Source organism: Anser brachyrhynchus (assembly GCF_964034855.1).
Source record: "Anser brachyrhynchus genome assembly, chromosome: Z".
NCBI classification, from domain to species: domain Eukaryota; kingdom Metazoa; phylum Chordata; class Aves; order Anseriformes; family Anatidae; genus Anser; species Anser brachyrhynchus.
Window position 1 is genome coordinate 23,301,650 of NC_137697.1, and position 21,544 is coordinate 23,323,193.

The 21,544-nt window shown below is 44.6% G+C and overlaps 1 protein-coding gene and 1 long non-coding RNA gene across 9 annotated transcripts in view; one reads left to right on the forward strand and one right to left on the reverse strand.

The window, feature by feature from the left end:
* The window catches only part of KANK1 (KN motif and ankyrin repeat domains 1), a 129,593-nt gene that overhangs the window by 70,015 nt on the left and 38,034 nt on the right, over nt 1–21,544 (forward strand). For 7 of the 8 annotated variants that reach the window (XM_080573805.1, XM_080573808.1, XM_080573804.1 and 4 more), the window contains one exon: nt 8,911–9,027. In XM_080573805.1, the coding sequence (XP_080429931.1) occupies nt 8,991–9,027 (37 nt within the window). In that variant the 5' untranslated portion in view covers nt 8,911–8,990. Of the gene's footprint in view, nt 1–8,910; nt 9,028–10,722; nt 11,260–21,544 lie in introns of those variants that run through there. The other variant, XM_080573809.1, reaches the window with a different exon arrangement.
* Nucleotides 2,343–19,530, reverse strand: LOC308185548. Its single transcript, XR_013943460.1, has 2 exons — nt 16,032–19,530; nt 2,343–4,459 (listed from the first exon to the last, which is right to left on the reverse strand). It is a non-coding gene; the product is annotated as an uncharacterized lncRNA (long non-coding RNA).

Below are 21,544 nucleotides of genomic sequence, written 5' to 3' on the forward strand. Positions count from 1 at the left end.
ACTGGATGCGAGGGGAAACCTAGTTACTAAGGATGAGGAAAAGGCTGAGGTGCTTAATGCCGCCTTTGCCTCAGTCTTTAGCGGCAATACCGGTTGTTCTCCGGACACCCAGTGCCCTGAGCTGGTGGAAGGGGATGGGGAGCAGGATGTGGCCTTCGCTATCCATGAGGAAATGGTTGGCGACCTACTACGGAGCTTGGATGTGCGCAAGTCGATGGGGCCGGATGGGATCCACCCAAGGGTACTGAGAGAACTGGCGGAGGAGCTGGCCGAGCCGCTTTCCATCATTTATCGGCAGTCCTGGCTATCGGGGGAGGTCCCGGTTGACTGGCGGCTAGCCAATGTGACGCCCATCTATAAGAAGGGCCGGAGGGCAGACCCGGGGAACTATAGGCCTGTCAGTTTGACCTCAGTGCCGGGGAAGCTCATGGAGCAGATTATCTTGAGGGTCATCACGCGGCACTTGCAGGGCAAGCAGGCGATCAGGCCCAGTCAGCATGGGTTTATGAAAGGCAGGTCCTGCTTGACGAACCTGATCTCCTTCTATGACCAAGTGACGCGCTTGGTGGATGAGGGAAAGGCTGTGGACATGGTCTACCGTGACCTCAGTAAGGCTTTTGACACCGTTCCCCACAACATTCTCCTCAAGAAACTGGCTGCTCGGGGCTTGGACTGGCGTACGCTTCGCTGGGTTAGAAACTGGCTGGATGGCCGGGCCCAGAGAGTTGTGGTGAATGGAGTCAAATCTGGTTGGAGGCCGGTCACTAGTGGAGTCCCCCAGGGCTCGGTACTGGGGCCGGTCCTCTTTAATATCTTTATTGATGATCTGGATGAGGGCGTCCAGTGCACCCTCAGTAAGTTTGCAGATGACACCAAGCTAAGTGCGTGTGTCGATCTGCTCGAGGGCAGGAAGGCTCTGCAGGAGGATCTGGATAGGCTGGAGCGATGGGCTGAGGTCAACTGCATGAAGTTCAACAAGGCCAAGTGCCGGGTCCTGCACCTGGGCTGCAACAACCCCAAGCAGAGCTACAGGCTGGGAGATGAGTGGCTGGAAAGCTGCCTGGCCGAGAAGGACCTGGGAGTATTGGTGGATAGTCGGCTGAATATGAGCCAGCAGTGTGCTCAGGTGGCCAAGAAGGCCAACGGCATCCTGGCCTGTATAAGAAACAGTGTGGCCAGCAGGTCTAGGGAAGTGATTGTGCCCCTGTACTCGGCTCTGGTGAGGCCGCACCTCGAGTACTGTGTTCAGTTTTGGGCCCCTCGCTACAGGAAGGACATGGACGTGCTCGAGCGAGTCCAGAGAAGAGCGACCAAGCTTGTGAGGGGTCTGGAGAACAAGTCTTACGAGGAGCGGCTGAGGGAGCTGGGCTTGTTCAGCCTGGAGAAGAGGAGGCTCAGGGGCGACCTCATCGCTCTCTACAGTTACCTGAAAGGAGGCTGTAGAGAGGTGGGGGTTGGTCTATTCTCCCACGTGCCTAGTGACAGGACGAGGGGGAATGGGCTAAAGTTGCGACAGGGGAGTTTTAGGTTGGATGTTAGGAAGTACTTCTTTACCGAAAGGGTTATTAAGCATTGGAACGGGCTGCCCAGGGAGGTGGTGGAGTCACCATCCCTGGAGGTCTTTAAAAGACGTTTAGATGTAGAGCTTAGGGATATGGTTTAGTGGAGTACTTAGTGTTAGGTCGGAGGTTGGACTCGATGATCTTGAGGTCTCTTCCAACCTAGAGAAATCTGTGAATACCTTCTGAAATTCCCAATCCACTGATTCTGGGTGCTGGGAGAGCACAAAAAGCATGGATAGTAATTTGTCATCAGGCATGGGTACTCTCTTTAAATAGTATCTCATGTTGCCACTGTTGAAAATAAGATAGTCTGGATGGACCATTTGTCCTTCCTCACGGTATGCTCGTTATATTTGTGTCTGCTGGGTGCTATTTTGAAATCCTTCCCCTGTTGCTTGCTACCAGCAAGTCAATGTGGCTTGTATAGAACAGCTGATTTCTTTTCTGGGTCCTTCAGGCCTGCTTGGGTTAATTCCATGTGAAGGGAGGCTAAAATCCAACAGCTGGCGATAGAGTGCTGATGTCATTGTTAACGAAGGTGACAAAGCAATACTAGGGAAATTCAGAAAATCGCTGGGTGGCTATAAGGATCACAGGTCTTTGAAAGATTCTCATATACATCCGTTTTCCATGACATCTTCTGTACTGAAAGCAGTGCAGTAAAGCCCTGCTCCTGAGCAGCAAGTAGGTGGCTTGGAAGGATGAAACAGAATCTCAGCCCAGGAGAGCAGGAGGAGACCATTTCCAAGTATGCAAAAGAAAACCCCTAAGACCTCGATGTTAGTGAAGGTTATAAATTTATTCTCTGCTTGCAGAAATAACAAAGGGGGCAGACCTCCTAATGCAAGTCTGCTTAGGTGAGGGGAAGACAGTTTAGGACATACCGATGAAGGTGACCAATGGTTAATTCCAATATAACCTGAGACATTGTGTTGGCTGGGAATTTGCTGTTCAAGAGCAACAAAGATTTGATTTGTTTGTCTTACTTGTTTGTTTATTTGTATTTGTGACGGGACAGAACCGTGTGCCCTCACTAGGATCACTCTGACTGTTTTCTCCTTCAGCTCGCTGACTCAGGTCCCAGATGCTCTTGAGCCATCACTCTTCTTAACAGAGCTTAGCTCAGCTTTTGCCTGAAGCTCTGCTGTAAAGAGACCTTGTACAGGCCAGTGCTGTAAGTGGAGTGAGCAAGGAAGGCACGCAGGTAAATTCATGCTGACCGTAGCCGTATCTTGTTAATTAACTTGCCTGCTGAAAGGATTTACAAGGCTTCTTTTGCTGCCATCTTACTGCAGATCCTCTGGGAAAAAAATGGATACCATTGTGAGATGGCTTGATTTTTTTTTTATTTTATTTTTTTGGTTGCCTGCTTAAATGCACTCCAAAATCAACCGCATATTATATAGTACATAGTTATACATATTATATTGTACATAGTAACAATAATCGCTGTTGATGGAGTAGATTGAATCACAACAGACTGCTGCCTGAGAGAGTCTGCAGGAAACACGGAAGCTGGGGAATTTATGCCTTTGCATTTTAGGGTGGCCTAGGCAAAACAGCCAGTGTTAGTGATTTATTTTGTTAAGTTAGTGAGATTTAAGCAGGAACTGAAGTTGCATAGTTTTGCTTGTGATGTGGATAGCAACATTAAAAAGACATTATCTCTGGAAAGCATGTGAATGGGTTAATTGTTACATAATTAAGTGAAACTTAAAATTGTTCCCAGTCTACACTTACCTCAAAATAGACTGCTCTGTGTCTGACCTAAAAAAAAAAACAAAACCAAACCAAAAAAAAACCAGAAACTACTCACGCACTTGCATTCTTACCTGGTTTTTAGCTTTATCTAATTATAAAGAACAACAACAACAACAAAAATGATTTCTTCTTCCTTACAAGCCTTGCCTCTCTATTTATTTGCCACCTGTACTGATAAACATATGGATAAAAAGAACCCAAACACAGTAGGGGTAGAATTGAAAAAAGACTATCAGTGATCTACGCATTCATTCTCCCAGGGTAGATACCAACCACAGACCAACTCCCCACATACTTTCTCTTTTGCTGCTGCTGGCTCCAGCCCTTGCTTCATTTAAATTGCACCTGGCGTATTTGTTTGAGAATGTGAATTAAGTTGCAGATGTTCCAATTTCCTGTAGAGCCTCACAACTTTGGAAAGTGCTTGCCCCTCTGGCTGAGCAGGAGGGGGGATTTCTAGTGCCATTTTCCTGTTGCAGCTAGAGAAATTACCATCCACGTCTTTAGATGGATTTTGCATGTGTCTTGGCTCTTGTTTGCAAATGTTATCTGTGTCTTGTAGAATGAAACTAGGCGAGTTTTACTGCCAGGACGACCCACATGTGAGAGGGAAGTGTCAGCCAGCAGTTTTGTTGCACTCATCTATAGCAAAAATGGAGCACTGCCAGTTCTGAAGTGTTGCATCTTGTGGGTCGACTTGCTCTGTCAAATCTCTCCATCCCAGGCCTACTAAATCTTCTTTGTGCTTGCTGGGCAGGATTACAGAGATGTTTTCTCTCCCGGACCCATCTTCTGGTGTCTGAGTGAGTCCATCTGAGCACCTGGGAGCCAGTACCTTTGAATCCCACAGCTCTCTGCCCCACAGCTCTTAGTCCAGATCTTTAACAGTAGCATCTTGGTGTCCTAGCCATACTCACCCATGAGTGGTTCAGGATATCTGCAGATCTGGAGCTTGTGTTCAGTGGTTGATGTGACCATGTAGCCTTAGCAGTCCATGCATGCCATGAGAAAAAGGAAAAGTTGTATGCATGTCTACTTACCCTTAAGCTGTGCTGCTTGGGAAGCCAAGGCCTGTCTCCTTGAATCCCCCAAGCAAGTGCTTGTGCACCAGCATTTCCTGTAAGTGACTGTGACACCTGGACAGAAAGAATTTCATGGTTGCTTTTCTGAGTTAAGAGCTGAGTTATCTTTCTTTTCTACTAAGTGTTGCCCCCCTGCCATTCTACGACTGCTCTTAGATTTAACCTCAATGTTTTTCTGTCTGAAAGCATTCTTGCTAACATTGGTGGGAGCCTGGATTTTCTGCCAGGTCTATGATTCTGTATCTGCAACTCTGCTGTGAAGATGCCAGGACTGAAGTATACTCAGGTATTTCTGGCTCAGAAATACTAGCATAGCTGTAGGTGACCCAGTGAGATGCAACACAAAGGAGGAACAAGGTTCCTGTCCCTTGTGATTAGGACATAGACTTGATGATTTGCCTAAAGAATCACCATTCTGGAAAAACCTGTAAAAGCTGGGGTGTCGTGATAGTTTGTAGAAACTGAGGATCATGTGTGTGTAAGGTTTCTGCTGTGGAACCTGAGGGCAGAAGAGAGTTTGAATATCTAATTCAAAACACTTTAAACAACTGCTTCATTGAGCAATAACTCTTCATATAGCTAGTCTGTGCTTGTTTTGCATTTGCCCTAGGGTCTGTAAATCACAGAATTCGCAGGCAGGCATAGGGAGAGCATGTAAAAACACATGGGCAAAAAGTGGAAGAGTTGGGAAGGGAATATGTAAGCTCTTCTACTATTTTTTTTTTTTGGTAAGATGTCTGCACTGGAGAACGTGCTTTGGTACAGCCATCTGTTTTCTTCCTGTGAGTGTTTTAGCTGACTTCCAGTGTTGTTCTGTGCCTTGCCCACACAAGAGGCTTCTGTCGAAGTGCAGTTCTTGTGGTGTGTGTTGCTGGGGAATCACATGCAGTACCTTTCTAAAAGTGGCCAATGTACTTGCCAGCAAAGCTTCAGAAATTCAGTTCTGTATGTTACAGCTCAAAATGGTATGAATTCCCTTGCTCTGTGAGTCTGCTGAGTGAGGCTGGATTTTTTCCATGCTTTGACAGCTGTTTAATAAGCAGATTGTAAACTGCAGTTGCATTTCATCCAAAAAAAAAAACACCACCACCCACAACCATACACAAGAAAACAAAAACAACAACAAAATTCTTCCAGTTATAGGTTCTAATAATTTACTTCCTAACATATTTTTCTCTTCTTTTCCCATTTTCACTCTATGTTGGGCTGAATTTGCTTCCTAAATTATTTTATTAATCCTCATTTAAGCTCAGAAGCAGCACTGCCTTAACTAAAGGTAAGTGCGTATCTTAACAGAGGTGCTTCAGTCTGCACAGCTTTGAAACCAATAGAAGCGTACCCAGAAGGGAGTTTGTTCTAGGTCAATTACATCTCTTTAAGCCACAACAAACTGTAGACCCGAGGCCTTGTTTTGGCTTTCAGCAGTGTCTTATTAATTTTATGACAACTCTTACCTCAACTGCATTTGCTTCGTGCTATTAGAAGGCTCTCCTCATGCATGCCTGTGATGGTGAGTAGTATTTTTGAAGCAAGTAAAGAGCTCTAAAGCTGCACACTTAAAAAATAAAAGCAAAAAACAATGACCAAACAAAAAATCCTTTCATGTAGTACCGAATGATGTTTTCCTAAGAAGTTATGGGGAGTGTAAGGCATGAGTTTGCTGGTGGGAGGGAAGAAGGCACCTCAGCCTCCTGGCCTCTGAAGTGTTGGACATAAGTGTTGGTTAAGGGTGTGACTTCATAGAAACACAGAGTGGTTGGGGTTGGAAGGGACCCTAAAGCCCATCCAGTTCCAACCCCCCTGCCATGGGCAGGGGCACCTCCCACCAGAGCAGGCTGCCCAAAGCCCCATCCAGCCTGGCCTTGAACACCTCCAGGGATGGGGCATCCACAGCTTCTCTGGGCAACCTGTGCCAGTGCCTCACCTCCCTCTGAGTAAAGATTTTGTTCCTAATATCTAACCCAAATCTACCATCTTTTAGTTTAAAGCCCTTCCTCCTTGCTCAGTGGAGACGATGTTAAACTGATGCCTACCTAGCCAACATTTGTACCAAATTTCCTCACCTTCCAGTTGGTCAGGTGCGTGCAGCTCCCTTTGCATGAGCAATGGGAGCTGTGCAGCTGTGGTGTGTGCTGAGTAAGCCCAGGGAGCTAGCCAACATCCAGCGAGCAGAAGCGCCGAGGTAGGACCCTGGAGGGCTATGGCCAGATGGATACAAACCCCTTGGCAGGTTTTCTCAGACATGTATCTCGAGCTTTCTTTGGCTGCAGTTGCATAGGAAGTCGTGGATGGACAGGACATTAGGTTGCCTGATAAAGCAACCATGCTGTGGGTATCTTACTCTGCCTCTTTGGTTTGCTTTGCAGTGGTGCGAGCCTTGTGCTGCAGCCATGTACAGTAAACATACATAATGAAAGTAGGGAAGCACTCCTGTTGCTGCCCTAGTGACGTTAAACAAATTAGAAGTAGGTGAATTAATTCAGCCCTGTCTTCCCTTCAGTGCACTGCTTTTAGTGTCTGCTGTCCCTCTAAGTGCAGTCTGTCCTGAGATAGTGGTTGTCCCGAGAAGCTTACCAGGGGAAGAAATCGATGGCATTTTTTCATTAGTCATGCACCGAGACTCAGTGAATTTGCCTATTGTGAACATAAAGCATCACCTTATCTCCTGATTGCAGTGGCAGAAACAGGAACAATGCTTTAGAATTTAACGCTTTGGAAGGAAGTAGTTAATATTTTGCTAAAAGCAGATTTCAGACTTTGATCCTGGCTGCAAACACAGCCAGATAGGTGCTTTACTGTTCTTTTTAACCATACTTCATTGTTCCAGAAATCTGATATTAACGTTATGCCTGGGATCTTGTGATGGGCCACCTTGGCTGTGCTGGATGCCTGCTTTTATGTTTTATTTTATTCTGTTTGTAGCCTTTTGCTGGTACAGTCTTTTCGACACCTCTGTGTCCCTGCCATTCTTTCAGCAAGGGATTGTAAATTAAAAAAAAATATATGTCAGAGCTTGGGAAGGAGGAGTTGCAATGGAGGTCTTTCTGCATTCTTGGAAAATTAATGTCAAGATTGTATTAGAAATGTAGTGATTTGTACTTGTGTTCCCAGAAAGGGAGAGCTAAGCTGTGTCAGCCCTTGTGATGGAGTGCCGTCACTTTCGAGAGACAACTGGATTCTCTGTCAGCTGGTGTATCTTTGACTCAGCATGAACATTGTTTGTACTGATTCTTTTCTGGATTTTCTATTCCTTGGCTAATCTGCTTAGCTCTTAAATACTTCCATGCACGTAGTGTCAGAGCCAAATGAAATATAATTGGAAAAATGTGACTGGTTTGTCAAGGACCTGTCAGAGTAAGTCAGACTGGGGTCGTAGAAGCAGGGTGTTCTTGATACACCTGAGCTCCACCTTTGAGTCAAAAAAGCTAAATGCTGTTTGGATTGTAGAAAACTTGAAGCGGAGCCAGGAGGAAGCTTCTCAGCAGTACAGGCTGAGTTAAATTCTGTTCCTCCGAAGATGAGGACTGCAAGCACGCTGCTTTGCAGTGGGCAGGAGAGGAGTAGCAGGAGCCCTACTGTGGACCCAGCAAGGCTGGCCTTGCAGAGCTAACTGGCAGCCAGGTAGCTGCAAAACTGCTGCCAGTTTTGCTTCTACCTCTTGTTTGGCTTCTGTTCTGCACCCACCCACCCAGGGCAGGAGCGTCCTCTCTTTGCACCTGCAGCCTGAGCTTCAGGCAGGCTCTGCTTCTCCGTGCAGCTCCCCATGGATGGAGCTCACGGGCCCCTGCTCAGTCTGTTGCATGGGTGCTGAAAACAAAACATGCGAATACTGGGGGTGTCACCACTGGGACCTGCAGGGGACGGGTCTTTCAGGTGCATCTTTCAATGCCAACTCTGGGCCCCCTGTGCCAGCATGCTGGTTCCACATGGAAGCCATCGGCCAAGTGGTTTATCATGGCACAGGGATGCTCAGGCTTGCCTTGGATGTCTGTTTGGTGGGTATCTTCTGCCCTCACCTCCCTTGGGGGGACATCAGAGCTCAGAGAGGGCAACCAGTCCAGCACTGATATAGCTGCACTGATACAGATGTGGTAACAGCTCTTCTGTAGGTGCCCTTCACTTAGCATCCTCTAACCCCATTTCTATAAGCCGTGGGATAATCTGAAACTTCATACGTGTGCGAGCAAATTGGAGGAATTTGTTGTGGTACAAAGAAAGCTAGAGACCAGCAGTTGAAAAGCTGCGGGTAGGAAAGAAAAAAAAAAAAAAGGCCAATTGCAGATTCAGCTGGTCCTCCTTGTGAGCTGTCAGAGACAGCTTCAAATGAAATGGTAGCTCAGGGTTGTGTGATAGCTGGGGCTTACTAAGAGAAATACAATGTGAGTGACTGCTGTGGTGAAATTTGTACTGAAGGTGAGACTTCAACACTCGAAAATGTCTGCTGCTTAATGCATTTAACTCCTAAAACTGCACGTTTTTAACTGCCTTTTTCTCATTTGTTTCAGGTTGCATGTCTGGTTGGACTTGATGCATGACATTTGCATGACAGCTAACAACCTTGCTCTGGATGTGTCACTGAGCAGACATGGCCTACCCAGCAAATACTAACGGCAGTGCTGCAGGTAACTAATTGGGAATGCATTTCCCACTTTGGATCATTACATTTTCTGGATTGCCTTTTCCTTACATTGTGACAGCAGCAGAAGGGGGAAGCGGCAGCAGTCAAAACTAAACACTGAAAACTAATTTCCTGGTTGATCAGAGTCTGTCCCTCCTACCTCATGTCCCTATCCACCCAATAATCTTTTAAATATTTAAAATGTGGAAATTTGTGAAGGTGTAAGGGATGGCATCTCAATCTGTCAGCATGAAGCACCGTCCACTTCCATGGACCTACACAGGCTTAAACCAGGCTCGGAGAGGCCTGGGGGTGTACTGCAAGAGGTTGTCTGGTTGTTATCTTGTGCCTGTAGCTGCTTTGTGAGATTAACCAGTTCTTTTGCATTGAATATGCAGCCTGTCCTGATCACCCCTATGGGTTTGGCTAATTTTAATTTACTCTATTAGTTCTAAGCAAGCAATGTCAAGAGGAGTTTTTCATTATTTCAAGAGGCTCCTGAGATGTCTGTTTTGGTTGGGTGATACGCTCTGGAGCAGATTGGTTGGCATGTTCAAAGGTTGCTGAGAAGGCCTGGTAGGTCAGGAAAGGGCAGAGACTGCAGAATGACTGATAAAAGTGTGGCAGTGGTGTTCCTCTTGCAGTTGTGTCAATATTTTCCTGTTCTCCTGATCGCTACACAAACATAACTTTAGCCCACTAAAGCCCAGGCTTCTACCGGGGGATTATATGGAAAATTTCAAGTGCATGGCAGGAGCCTGTGGGTGCTCTTTTGAGACCTCTTAATGTAGGTATAGGGGGAAATGGATTTATCAATACAGGCTGGGGTGGCTGGGATCAATCTGAACATCCTGAAGAAGAACGTTAACTACCTCTTTTGTTATGCATATATACAAAAACTTCAGCTTTTTTATTGCTAAGGTTCATGTTCAAGTGATATTCACTGGATCACGACATGTACATGTTAAGAATTGGCTTATCTGGAACATTTTAGCACTGGCCTCATTAGTGAGTATGTTTTGTCATGGAAACTACTCCTAAATTATTGGATATGCTCACTATAGAATTTTTATAATTAGTGCAAGAGATTAAAGTATTTTGGGTGTGGGAAATTAGAAATATGGAATCTCATTATCTGCAATTTATGCAAAACAAGGAATCAAAACAAGGAATCTTTTTTTAAAGACTAGTGGGAGTTATATGAAAACATGGAAGTTACCATTATCTATTGATGATTCAAGACTGAATTTACCAGACTGAAGTCCTGAAAAAGGATGTTTTCTCCTTCCTTCCTTACCATTCCATACTTTTATATAATTAGAGGTAACATTCTCTAAAAAAAAATCTATTCTTTTGTAATCTTTTTGAGAAGGGAGACTTCAAAATGTCTGTTGTGTGACTTACCTGTACCTGTTTATTTCTTATCCCCCCACCCCCCCAATAATTTGCCTTTTTTTTAGTAGTATGCTTTTAACTTAAGTCATGCAGAACAATTTCCTCTGCTTAGAAGGAAGGAAAAATTGTGCATGAACTGTTACTGATTGGTTTATAAATTTCCCCCCACCCTGCAGTAGAACTGTCTATTGGAAAAGTTTATAGATATTTAAGTACAAAAAAGCTAAATGTTTGTACAGGGGATGTGTTAATGCAAGATGAAGTTTTAGTTTCAGGATTGTTATGCAAACAAATCTTCTTGCAGGATAGAAGCTGTTTGTTCCCTTAATCGCAGAAAGACGCTATAATGAATTGCAAGTATTTAATTCAAAACGAAATTGGACAACATTTTGCAGAGGCTGTCAGGACTTGTTGGCTTTACAAACCCTTCAGGCCAGCGTTCTAACATGCAGCTATGTGCGCAGCTATGTACGCCTGCGTCTCCAAATCCTTAGCATTTCATAATGGACAAACTATTGGGCTGCAAGTACGTGTGATTTGTTATCCTGCTGTCTGGGAGAGCATGCCTTTGGACGAGCAGGAGCTGATTTGGGCGTTGGACGTATTGAAGCAAGCTGCTTAATTGCATGGAGCTCTAACAGTGGAAAGACAAACTTCTGGGGTGGTGTTTTCTGCACCAGCTGAATCAATCAGCAACAGGAAAAAGAACTAGAAAGACTTGTTACAGACTACTAAGCTGCGTATGTTACTTGAATATTTTGGCAAGTTTGACCACATGTTCAGCTGCATTCGAGTATGAGGTGACTAAGGAACAGTGGTTTGCTTTGGTTAACTCGAGAATGTGAGTACCTGCACTATTAAATGATTATGCCTCTCTGACATCTCAGTAAATTTTTTTTCATTATACAAGCCTAAATGGACTACTGCTGCTGCAGATAAAATCTAAAGAGGAATGCTTGAATTTGGAAATTGTTTGCAGGAAGGGATCAAGCTATTTTGCATTTGTATAGAGGACTTTTTAAAGGATGTTTCTTGGAAGTACATTTGCTGTAAATATTTTCAGTGAGTATGCATGTGAGATAAGCTACAAAGCAAGTAATGACTTTGTCATGAAAGCAGTGATGATAATTTTCACTGCCTCTTGTATATTTCAGTGAAGACGTACTTTAAATATGGCTAATAAATAACGTAGACTGTGATTTAGACTTCATTTCTGTTTGTCAATAGTTTTGCTTTCTGCTGAATTATGAACTTAGTTTTATCACTCTGTTCCTGATTTCACTGCACAGACATCTTGTAGTGAACTGTATTTCTTTCAGCTGCGAGCATGTTTGTTTCGTGTCTTTGCATTTTGGAAAATGTTTTAGAGATTTGGTTCTGATGTTGGGAGTAGGCTCTCTCAAATTTTTCCTGTCTCCTTGGAAAAAAGTTTAGGTCTCTCTAACACAGGTGATAAATTGGCACTTATAGGAAAAAAAAAAAAAAAGTTGCTTCATTTTATCGATTATGTGCTGGGTAGTCACAATTGTTTGCTGCTTTGAGTCAGCCCCAGTGTCTCAGTCCAGTAAACTCAGGCTGAAGCAATGCAGTAGAAGTCCAGAGCCTGCCATGCACTCATACAGGGAGCTGCAGCAGGAACTGGGAAATACCCCATGTCTGTGAGGAGCTGTTGGGAGGCTGGCCTTGTTTTGGTACATAATATAAATTAATTTCTCTTTGCACAGGACAAAAAAAAAAAAAAAAAAGTGATTATTTTTCAAAATAACATTAGTGTCTTCATTAACTGCTGGGTGAAACTTCCAGTAATTGTTAGCTTCTGTGCTTGCTAGGACTGATGTATAAATCATCTATCTAATGAGGCTGTGCAAATGTTTTTGTAAGTGGTATCTGCAGAAAGGCCCCCCAGTCAGCTATGAAAAGCATGGTGAACCACCTGTCTGAAACTTACCTGGCAGTTTGCAAATAACACTGGCTGGATTTTATTTTTTTTCACTAATACTTGATTTGCTGAAACTTTGTTTTCAAAACATTTTCTGAAAGGCACTGAATGGTGTGAAATTCCAGTGCAATTGCATTTACTCTGCTGTAGAAAACAAGGAAGTGGCAAAACAAACATAGGAAACTGATTTACAATGATAAAGATTAAAAACCTTATTTGTTTCTAACCGTAATGAAAACATCTGTTTTATTTGACTTCCCTAAGCACCTCATGCTCTGTACCCCGAGCTTGCAGAATTGTCAGTCATCTCTCTAACAAGAACATTAAAAAAAGTTTTTTTTTAATGGAAGAAGAGCTTTTCCAGTTTTCTTCGGTAGGATGGGCTGCAGGGGTCAGTATAACAAGGCTGTTGCACAAACCCTTTCTTTAGTTTGCTGTAAAGCAGATGCATATTGTTTCCTGAACGAGGCATCTGAGGTCTTCCTCATCCTTTCTCTTTTCTCCCTTTCCTCTCTGCTTTCCCCCTCACATTTTTTTCAGGATTTGGGTTTGTTTTCATGCCTTCCCATCCCACTTTGTACATACTTTTGCTCACAAGAGCGTACTCCTCCTCACACAGATTCATTTGAACTGTATGTTTAACTTGCCTATATTCTTTACCTCCTTCAGATTGGCATACAGTTCCCAAAGCTGTTGCCATCACAGCAGCTCCCCATCACTGTCATTGTTCTCTTCGCATCCATAAAGCAAGGAATTGCTGCTGTCTCCTTCCCTGCAGCAGCCAGTGTGTGGGCACCAAGTGCCTGTGGACGGGAGCTGCAGAGGGTGGAGTCCAGCCTCCTGGCCGAGATGTGACCTCTGGCAGGCTCTGGTGGCCACGGCCAATACAGAGAGCAGCCGGGACTGTGAGGCTCCAGGGGATTTGGTGGTGGACATAAACCATTTGTGAGTGTTAGTCTCACTGCTGGAGCCCGTTGTCCCTCTGATTATTTTACATATGGACAGTTACTCTGGAGAACATATATTTGCTGAGAGTAAATGCTTTTATCATACTCATCCTCTGCATTAATTTGTAAGAATTCTTACCAAACCTTTCTAGACACATTTGTAGTTACAGAACTGTTTGAATTGGAGTCTCTTCTATAATTTGATTTTCCCGATGCAAATAATCTTTGGCAACGTGCATGGAGTTTTTGCATGTTCCCAGCCTCATGAGCTGAAGTGTACCCTGAAGAAGATAGTGCCACGCACCAGAACTTTACCTGTGCTACTAATTTTAGCTGAATATCCACTGGTTTTCATCGACCCTCAGTTAATAAATGGAAATATACAGCACTGAGCTACAGAAGTAGCAACTGGAAGTGTTGATTGCTAAGTCAGCCTGACACAGCTTTTAGCTGGCAATTTGGTTGGGTCAGGACTGTGATGAGAGTCTGCTTAACCCGGAGCTTGCTGCCCTACCATGCTCCGTACTCCAGAGCTACATCTGTTCCCCATCAGAGCTAACAGGGACACGTGCACGTGGAAGGTGTGCTTTGGTAGCCAGTGGGACATGTGCCGTCGAGAAAGCCTGCTGGATAGCCACGTAGCCTTGTGCTTTCTGCATGGGCAGATGGCATGTGGGGCTGTCGCTGCTGCACTGCCCCTGCCTCGCCTAGTGAGTCACCCTGGTGGTGCCCAGTATTTAAAAACAGGCGAGGGTGGGACTTTGAAATCTGTGGGGTGAAGGGTGAGTGAGCCTCCAGTGATTTCACATCAGCTTTATCATAAAGCGTATCAAAATTTCCATCGGTATGCTGCAGTACGCTCACCGATGCCAGATCTGCCTTAAGGACAGATGGCTGGAGATGCAGCACACGATCTCACAGCCAGTGCCAACTTTCTGCTTGAATTAATAATTGTTTCTTCTGCAGCTGCTAGTTGATACCTGTAATCCAAGGTTGCAGTGCTGCCACAACAGAATGGTTGAAAATAACACTGACTTGCATTTGCCCAACCTAGAGGCTTTTATCAGACCCTAGAGGAGCAGGGATCATATACCTTCTTTTCCATGGGACTTGGTGCTCGAAGAATGCCCTTCAGGCCTGATCTTGGAGTCTGACAGAAGGGACAAGGGCAGGAAGAGGTTTGAAAGGGTAGAGTAAAACAGTGTGGTTAGGAGCTGAGGGTGTAGCAGTCTTGCAAAGGTACCCTCTGGATAGTCCAGTTCTTAGAAATGGCAATTGGATGTGGCAGCAAGCAGATGGCCCAAGACACAAGGCCAAGTGAAGATGGGGATGCCTTGCAGAAGGACGAAGCATGATGAGAAACAGAAAGGATTTAATAGGTATGTCTTGTGTGCAGAGGTAACTGCAGTTCTTGTAGTAATGTCTGTCTTGTTCTGGATTATCTGCTGCGGCTTCCTAGGAGCTTCTGGCATCTCACTTAGGCAGAAGACTGTTTTCATTCATCTCTGATGCAGGCTTGCTCATGGAGCAATGCACGCTTTCCTAGTGCCTGAGCTGCGAGCTGCTGAGATGTACTTGCATCGGCTGTACCTGGACCTTCTCATGTGGCCTGCTTCTGCTGCCTGTGGAAATGTGTGCTCTCTGCACCCCTAGAGGCAAAAAGGGGTGCTGATCTTTCATTTTAAAGCCAAGGCTCTAGGGTCTAAACAGGTCTGCCTAGCTGTTTGTAGTACCCTGTAATCTCACTGAGTTGGTGGAGATTAACAGTTGCCACCTGCTCTAGGTGACCCTGCTTGAGCAGGGGGATTGGACTAGATGACCTCCAGAGGTCCCTTCCAACTCCAGCCATTCAGCAATAGAAGCCCTTAGGTCTTGTGATGAAGGTCACCACTTTGCACTGATCTAGTGGCTGTCTGGTGGGAGGCGTGCATGCAGAGGGGGGCTTGGGTGAGGGCCAAGCACCAGTACTGGGGCAGGCGTGTGTCACAGGAAAAACACAAGAATAAACTCTCTAGCCTTGAAAAATTATTCTCTCTCCATCCTCATCCTTCGCTCCCCTCAATTCTCAAGCTACATAAAAGTGCACAACTCATTAAATCACCCTATGGCCATTTTACCTACTAGAGTACATCTTGTCTTCAAAACTGTTCTGTGGTATTTCCCACTTCCATCCCAGATTCTCTTGTAGAAAGCACTTTGGGAACAATGTGTATGAAACTTAAGAGTACCTGGTGTCCCTGGGGAAGGGAGGGGATTTTGTAGCCTTTAAAAGCGTACGGTCCTCCAGGGAAATGGCTTGGATGGAAATAGCTTGATTACAGCTGGTTGTCTTCTGTGAATGCCTGTGTTTAGACATGCTCCTTGCAGAAGAGTTGCTGCTGGAGGAGAAGTCCTTGGGGAGCTTCTTGCAGTGGCCAGCTCGCTCCTACCCCTTTTTGTGCCATTTGTAAGGCTTTGGGTTGCAGATAACAGAAAGGCAGCCCTTCCTGTATCATGTTTTCACAGCAGGCCTAGGGGCTGAGGGAGTGCTCAGGCTGCCCACGTTGGCATCCTGCTCTATCTCCATTTCCTTCCTCTGGAAACACAACTCCCTGTTGGCAGCGTGCAGATTCCTGCCAGGGTGTCTCCGGGTGACCAGCTCTGAGCTGACACAACGAAGTGTGCCTGTGACCCTCCTCCCCTTTCTTCCTTCAGTTCCCTCTGATTTCATCCAGAAATTGCACTTACCATATTGACTGAATCCAATGGTTGACTTTCAGTGTCAGATGCACCTTGCAGCACATGAGGTTTAGCAGATCCACCATGCACAAAGAGGGCTCTCCCCCTCCCATGTCTCTATCTTTTAAAAAATTCTTCATGGCATATGCTCAGCTGTGTTAGTCTCCTGAGGTTTTTTCTTCACCTAATTCTTCACACAGACGTTGACAACAAAACCAAGTGCTCAGATGTGCAGAGGTAGCTGTGTGTGATCCCATTGTCCTCCTTCATCCTCTCAGTCCATCCTTCTCCACTCACCTCCTTCCCTACTTCCTTGTAGAAGCTGTAATGTGACCCTTGCCCCCTCTCACAGCCCTTCCCTTTTCTTGCTTGACTTCTCCTCCCTAGTTATCATGTAATACATGTTTTATATAATTAAGTCTTCTGGTTTTTCATTTATGCATTCCTAGATATTTTTTCTACATGACAATATTTTTGCTTTCCTTCAAAATATTTCCTTCAACGTATTCAAAATTATTCAAAATATTTCCTTCAACATGTCGGTCCTGTCTGTGATACTCCCGTATTGCCCTTCACTACTTGTTTGAAAGTGGGAGCAGGAGGACAAGGGAGAGGGAGGGCGTGGATACTGTTTCTAATAGCTTGGTTTGAAGGTTTGGTCAGATTAGGGTGAGGATCAAATTAACTGATAATTGGGAACAGATTGTTCTCCCTATGTAAACCAGACGTTGCTGGTCTAGAGCAGTCATTTTTTGCTGAGGGGCATGTTTGTTGATGTACTCCTAGCCCCTTTCCTGCCATCTCTACACAAAACCAACCCCTCTGCCTGGAGCACCACTGTATGGGTTGCAGAAGATTTAATAATAAAAGCAAAGTGCACTTGTGCAACTTCGCTGCTGTTACTGGAATTTCAGGTCTAATCCTAGCAAACAGGCCAAATTTTAAGGTCTCATGTATGCTACTTGACAAATCTAAAATGTGCAGCTTAAAAAAAAAAAAAAGTACAAGTACAATAACATGCATGGTTGTGGTTAGAAAAGTAGACTGACATTTCCATGTGATAAAAGCACAAAGACTAGATCAGAGAAATCATGTTTTAAGGGATTATGAGGATTTTTATTTTTTTTTTAACTTCAAGAAGTCCTTGGCTAAGCCTTTTCTCCATTTCCTTTCCATTTTTCCAGAAGAAGTTGTGATTCTTAACTTTAGACGGGTATGTTTTTCTGTTTAAAGTATAAATTAGAATCACTCATTTCTGCTCCTGTCTTCTGTTTTGCTTCATGGAGACAGATGGTTGTTACATAGCTTTTAAGCTTACCAGTACTTGATTGTGCTCATGAGGCTGTGCATCCACTGCATCGCCCTTTAGATTTTGACCATTCTCTCTTGCCATCATTAGTTACAGTTCTTTTCACTTCCTTTGCTCTCAGACAAGCGTGTCTGCCATCTAGGATGCTCCTCATTTCCTTTTTGCTCCCTGACTACCACCACCCCCCACAGGTATGCACTGCCTTTAAAGATCAGAGCCTTCACTCTCAACCTGTCTTGAGTGCTGTGGAAAACACAGTTAACAATTCTAGGAAAATTACTCTCCCTTTGCAAAGTTGTAGAGATACCAAGACTCAAGTGGCATGTGCGTGGCTCAGCCAGACCGCCTCAGGCCATATCCTAGTAGAGCAGGACACCAGGAGCAGTGGAGACCACTGTTCATCAGCTTACATGGTATGTTAATAAGAGATGTGTAGTCTTGTCCATGGGTCCTCATTATTTATATTGTGGCACATGCTTTTTCTCCCACATTTTGTGTGGCTCTTTTCCCTGTCCCAGCCTTTTGTATAATCAGTATGTTATTGTGGGTAGAAGTGCAGTATTTCTGGATTAACAATTGTTACTGTAAACCCATGGTGTTTTATTGTGGAGTATTGATCCAAGAGGAAAGCAAAGAGATCCCCAAAACCAGGTTGTGTCATCTCTCTGACAAAGCTGTGAATTCCTTCCTTCACCTCCTGCCTCTGCTCAGCCGAGGGAGCTGGGGGTAACACTGTAGGACTGAGACACTTCCCATGCTGGCAGAATTGGACACCTGATCCCGAATGACTCAGTCTGCTGTTTTTACAGTGCACCTGGAGACAATAGCTAGGCTGACACCTGCATTTGAGTTCGCAACAGGCAGAAGTTCACTTTGCATCTCTGGGGCATGAAAGGCCCGTACACGTATTTCAGGATTTGAGGATGCATTTCTTTCTTTTATATCCATGATTTTTTATTTTCTGTTGTGTTCATGTTCGATGTATAATTCACTTTCATCTCTGCAAAACAGTAAAGCAAAACTGATGTGTACAGCCCTGCTGGGATTTGCAAGCTGACTTGGTAGCTCACTCAGTTCTAACCTAAATAACAACAAGTATGTGTAATCACGTCTGTATCAAAAAAAAAAAAAAAAAGATTTGTTTCCCATAAGCTTTTCCAATCAGTCATATTAGGACATGAGTAGAGGTCACTGGACTTGCATTGTGACCTGTGAAAAATCAAGTAGCTGAAATTCTTTCTTAGTGACGTTAAACCAGGTGGACATTCAATGATTATGTGAAGCAAATGTTTCAGTTGCATCCTCTCTCTGGTTAGATGCTAACTACCGAGGGAACTTTGTAGCTTGCATAGCCTTTCATGGAGATTTTGAGCAATGAGTAGTCACTGTGTCAGATTAATCATCAATAGCTTTGTCTCCATGCACTTGACCAGTAGATCTCCTTGTAGCACATCAGCTGCAGTCTGGCATTTTGAATCCAGTTACTGAATACCTCCAGCCACCCTGCAAAAACAGATTTGACACTGACCCATCTTAGAAGCGGGCCCCCTTTTAGACCGCCAACTCGGGAAATTTCCAAGTTGTGAGTTTCTGTAAACTGAGACAAGAAATGTTGCTGTATGTTTGTTTTATTTGTATGCCCTTCCAGTGGCATCTGCTAGGGAGGAGAGGGTGGGTAGGACAGATGGGTCATGGGTCTGACCTGTGGCCATAGCCACTTAGCTTTGAAATGTTCAATGGAAACTAGCTGACAAAGTCTGCCAAAACCAACCAACCAACCAAAAACAAACAAACAAACAAACGAACCCACCAACAACAATTAAACAAATAGAAACAAACAAACAAAAATATATATCCCTCCGCAAAATGTGGAAGCTGTGGGCTTGCGGTATGAACGTAAACCTGGCAGTATGGGGCCACACTAAGCTCTGGGCACCATCCCTGCCCTTAGCCCCGGCCATTGTGTTGGGGCAGGTTACTTCATTCCTTCCATGCAGAGCTACTTCAATGCTGAGGAAGTGGCCTCTTGGAGGCAAGTGTTTCAAGGACTCTGTTTCTTCCATGTCCTTTGTCTTTCCCAGATCCATTATGCCTTCTCTGCCTTTTGTTTTCAAACAGGGTGTGAAATAACCTGCTTTTTAGATAAGAATTCACCAGCTGGATGGCTGCCTGTACACCAAATCTTGCATTTGTTCTGCTGCAGACCACGTCAGGTTTTTTGGTCACTGGGGAGCTGTGCTCTGACCTCAGTTTTGTTTCTACTGTAAACAGTAGCTGAATGAGTTTATTTGGCACCATAATGGTCTCAAAGGCCAAGAGAATAAATACGCGTGTGCTCTTTTGCCTTCAGGCTTATTGGGGCCAACCCAGACATGTGCCTCCATGTTTGACTTGCTGGACTAGGGACAAAATGCTGATACACGTTCTGGGTTTTCGCTTGCGTTTATGGCAGGTCTTCCTCAGCCTCAACTTTGAGGAGAGTCCTCTGATGGTGCTGCCTTGATGCAGGGCTCTTTCAGATGTCAAGCCCTCGAAACCACAGAGTAACAATAAACAGATGGTGCATGTGGAGACAGCTGCTAAAATTTGTTCTTCCTGAACAGAATATCTCTGTCTTTTCTTTTTTCTTTCTTTCTTTTTTGTTTTTTTTTTCCTGTCTTTTTTTTTAATTATTATTATTAATTTTTTTAAGAAAAATGAAATCATTAAATGTTTTTCTTTTTTCTTCTCCTCTGTTTCAGCAAAACCCTAAGAAAAACATTTTGGCTATACGTTCTATCCTCATAGTTTTATTTTGGATGTCACGTTTTTTCCCAGCAGAAAACTAGATATGTATTTTCCTGTTCTTCCTGTACCGGTATGAAGAACCTGCTGATCAAACTAAGGAGGCCACCGGTAACACTGATGTCTGCTGTGCACCACGGTTACTTGCTCTGAGGGGCTTTTGTTTCTCTCAACAGAAAGCACGGGTTGAGTTTCAGCTACCCTAGAATTTTTCCGTCCTGTACAAGAAACTTCAAAGCATAGCTGGAAAATGTTCCCAAAGAGTTGTTTATGCAGATCTGCTTTATCTGTGGATGGGGTAGTTAGAGCAGCAACCAAAATAAACCAGATTCACATAAAATTCAGCACCTCTTTGATCCGTAGGTGTAACAAGATGGCCAAATCTAGAGCCCCTCTTTGGACTGACTGTCCTTTGGAGCTCTTATGTTATAGTACATGCATGAATGCCTTACAATGCAAGGAAATGAATGTAAAATTACCTAGAAAGGAGGGCCCAGTTCTCGTGAGACCACACCTGGGACACTGCGTTCAGCTGTGGGGCTCCCAGCACAAGAAGGACCTGGACCTGGTGGAGTGAGTCCAGAAGAGGGCCACAAAGATGATCAGAGGGCTGGAGCACCTCTCCTACGAAGACAGGCTGAGGGAGTTGGGGTTGTTCAGGCTGGAGAAGGCTTCAGGATGACCTTACAGTGGCCTTACAGTGCCTAAAGGGGGCTACAGGAAAGCTGGGGAGGTACTCTTTGTCAGGGAGTGTAGTGATAGGACAAGGTGTTTTTAAACTAAACAAGGGAAGAATTAGATTAGGTAACAGGAAGAAATTCTTCACTCAGAGGGTGGTGAGGCACTGGAACAGGTTGCCCAGAGAAGCTGTGGATGCCCCATCCCTGGGGGTGTTCAAGGCCAGGCTGGATGGGGTTTTGAGCAACCTGGTCTGGTGGGAGGTGTCCCTGCCCATGGCAGGGGGGTTGGAACTGGGTGGTCTTTAAGGTCTCTTCCACCCCAAACCATTCTGTGATTCTGCAGTGCCCAAAGGCTAACGTCTGACGGTATTAAATACTACTTTGCTTCATATTAAATACCGCTGAAGCCACTAGACATGTCTCTAAAACTTCCATGGCTAAAAGTGTTCGGGAAATACTTTCGTTGGAAGTCTGTGCCATTTTAGCTGAAGGCACTGTGGAGGACTCGGGCCTCTCCTGTCACTTCAGTGCAAGATCCCACTTCTCTCTCAATCGAGCAAAGCTCTTTCAGTCGGCGATCTTGGAAATTATTTCAGCAATTCATGGCATTATTTCATTTATTTATTTTTTATTGTTCTTGGGAATCTGGATGGAAGGTGTAGTAACACCTCATTTCCTTTAGCCCCATGGAGTCTTAGGACTGTTATAGTTGGTAAATTAATCTCTCCCATTGCCTGTTTACTTTTGCA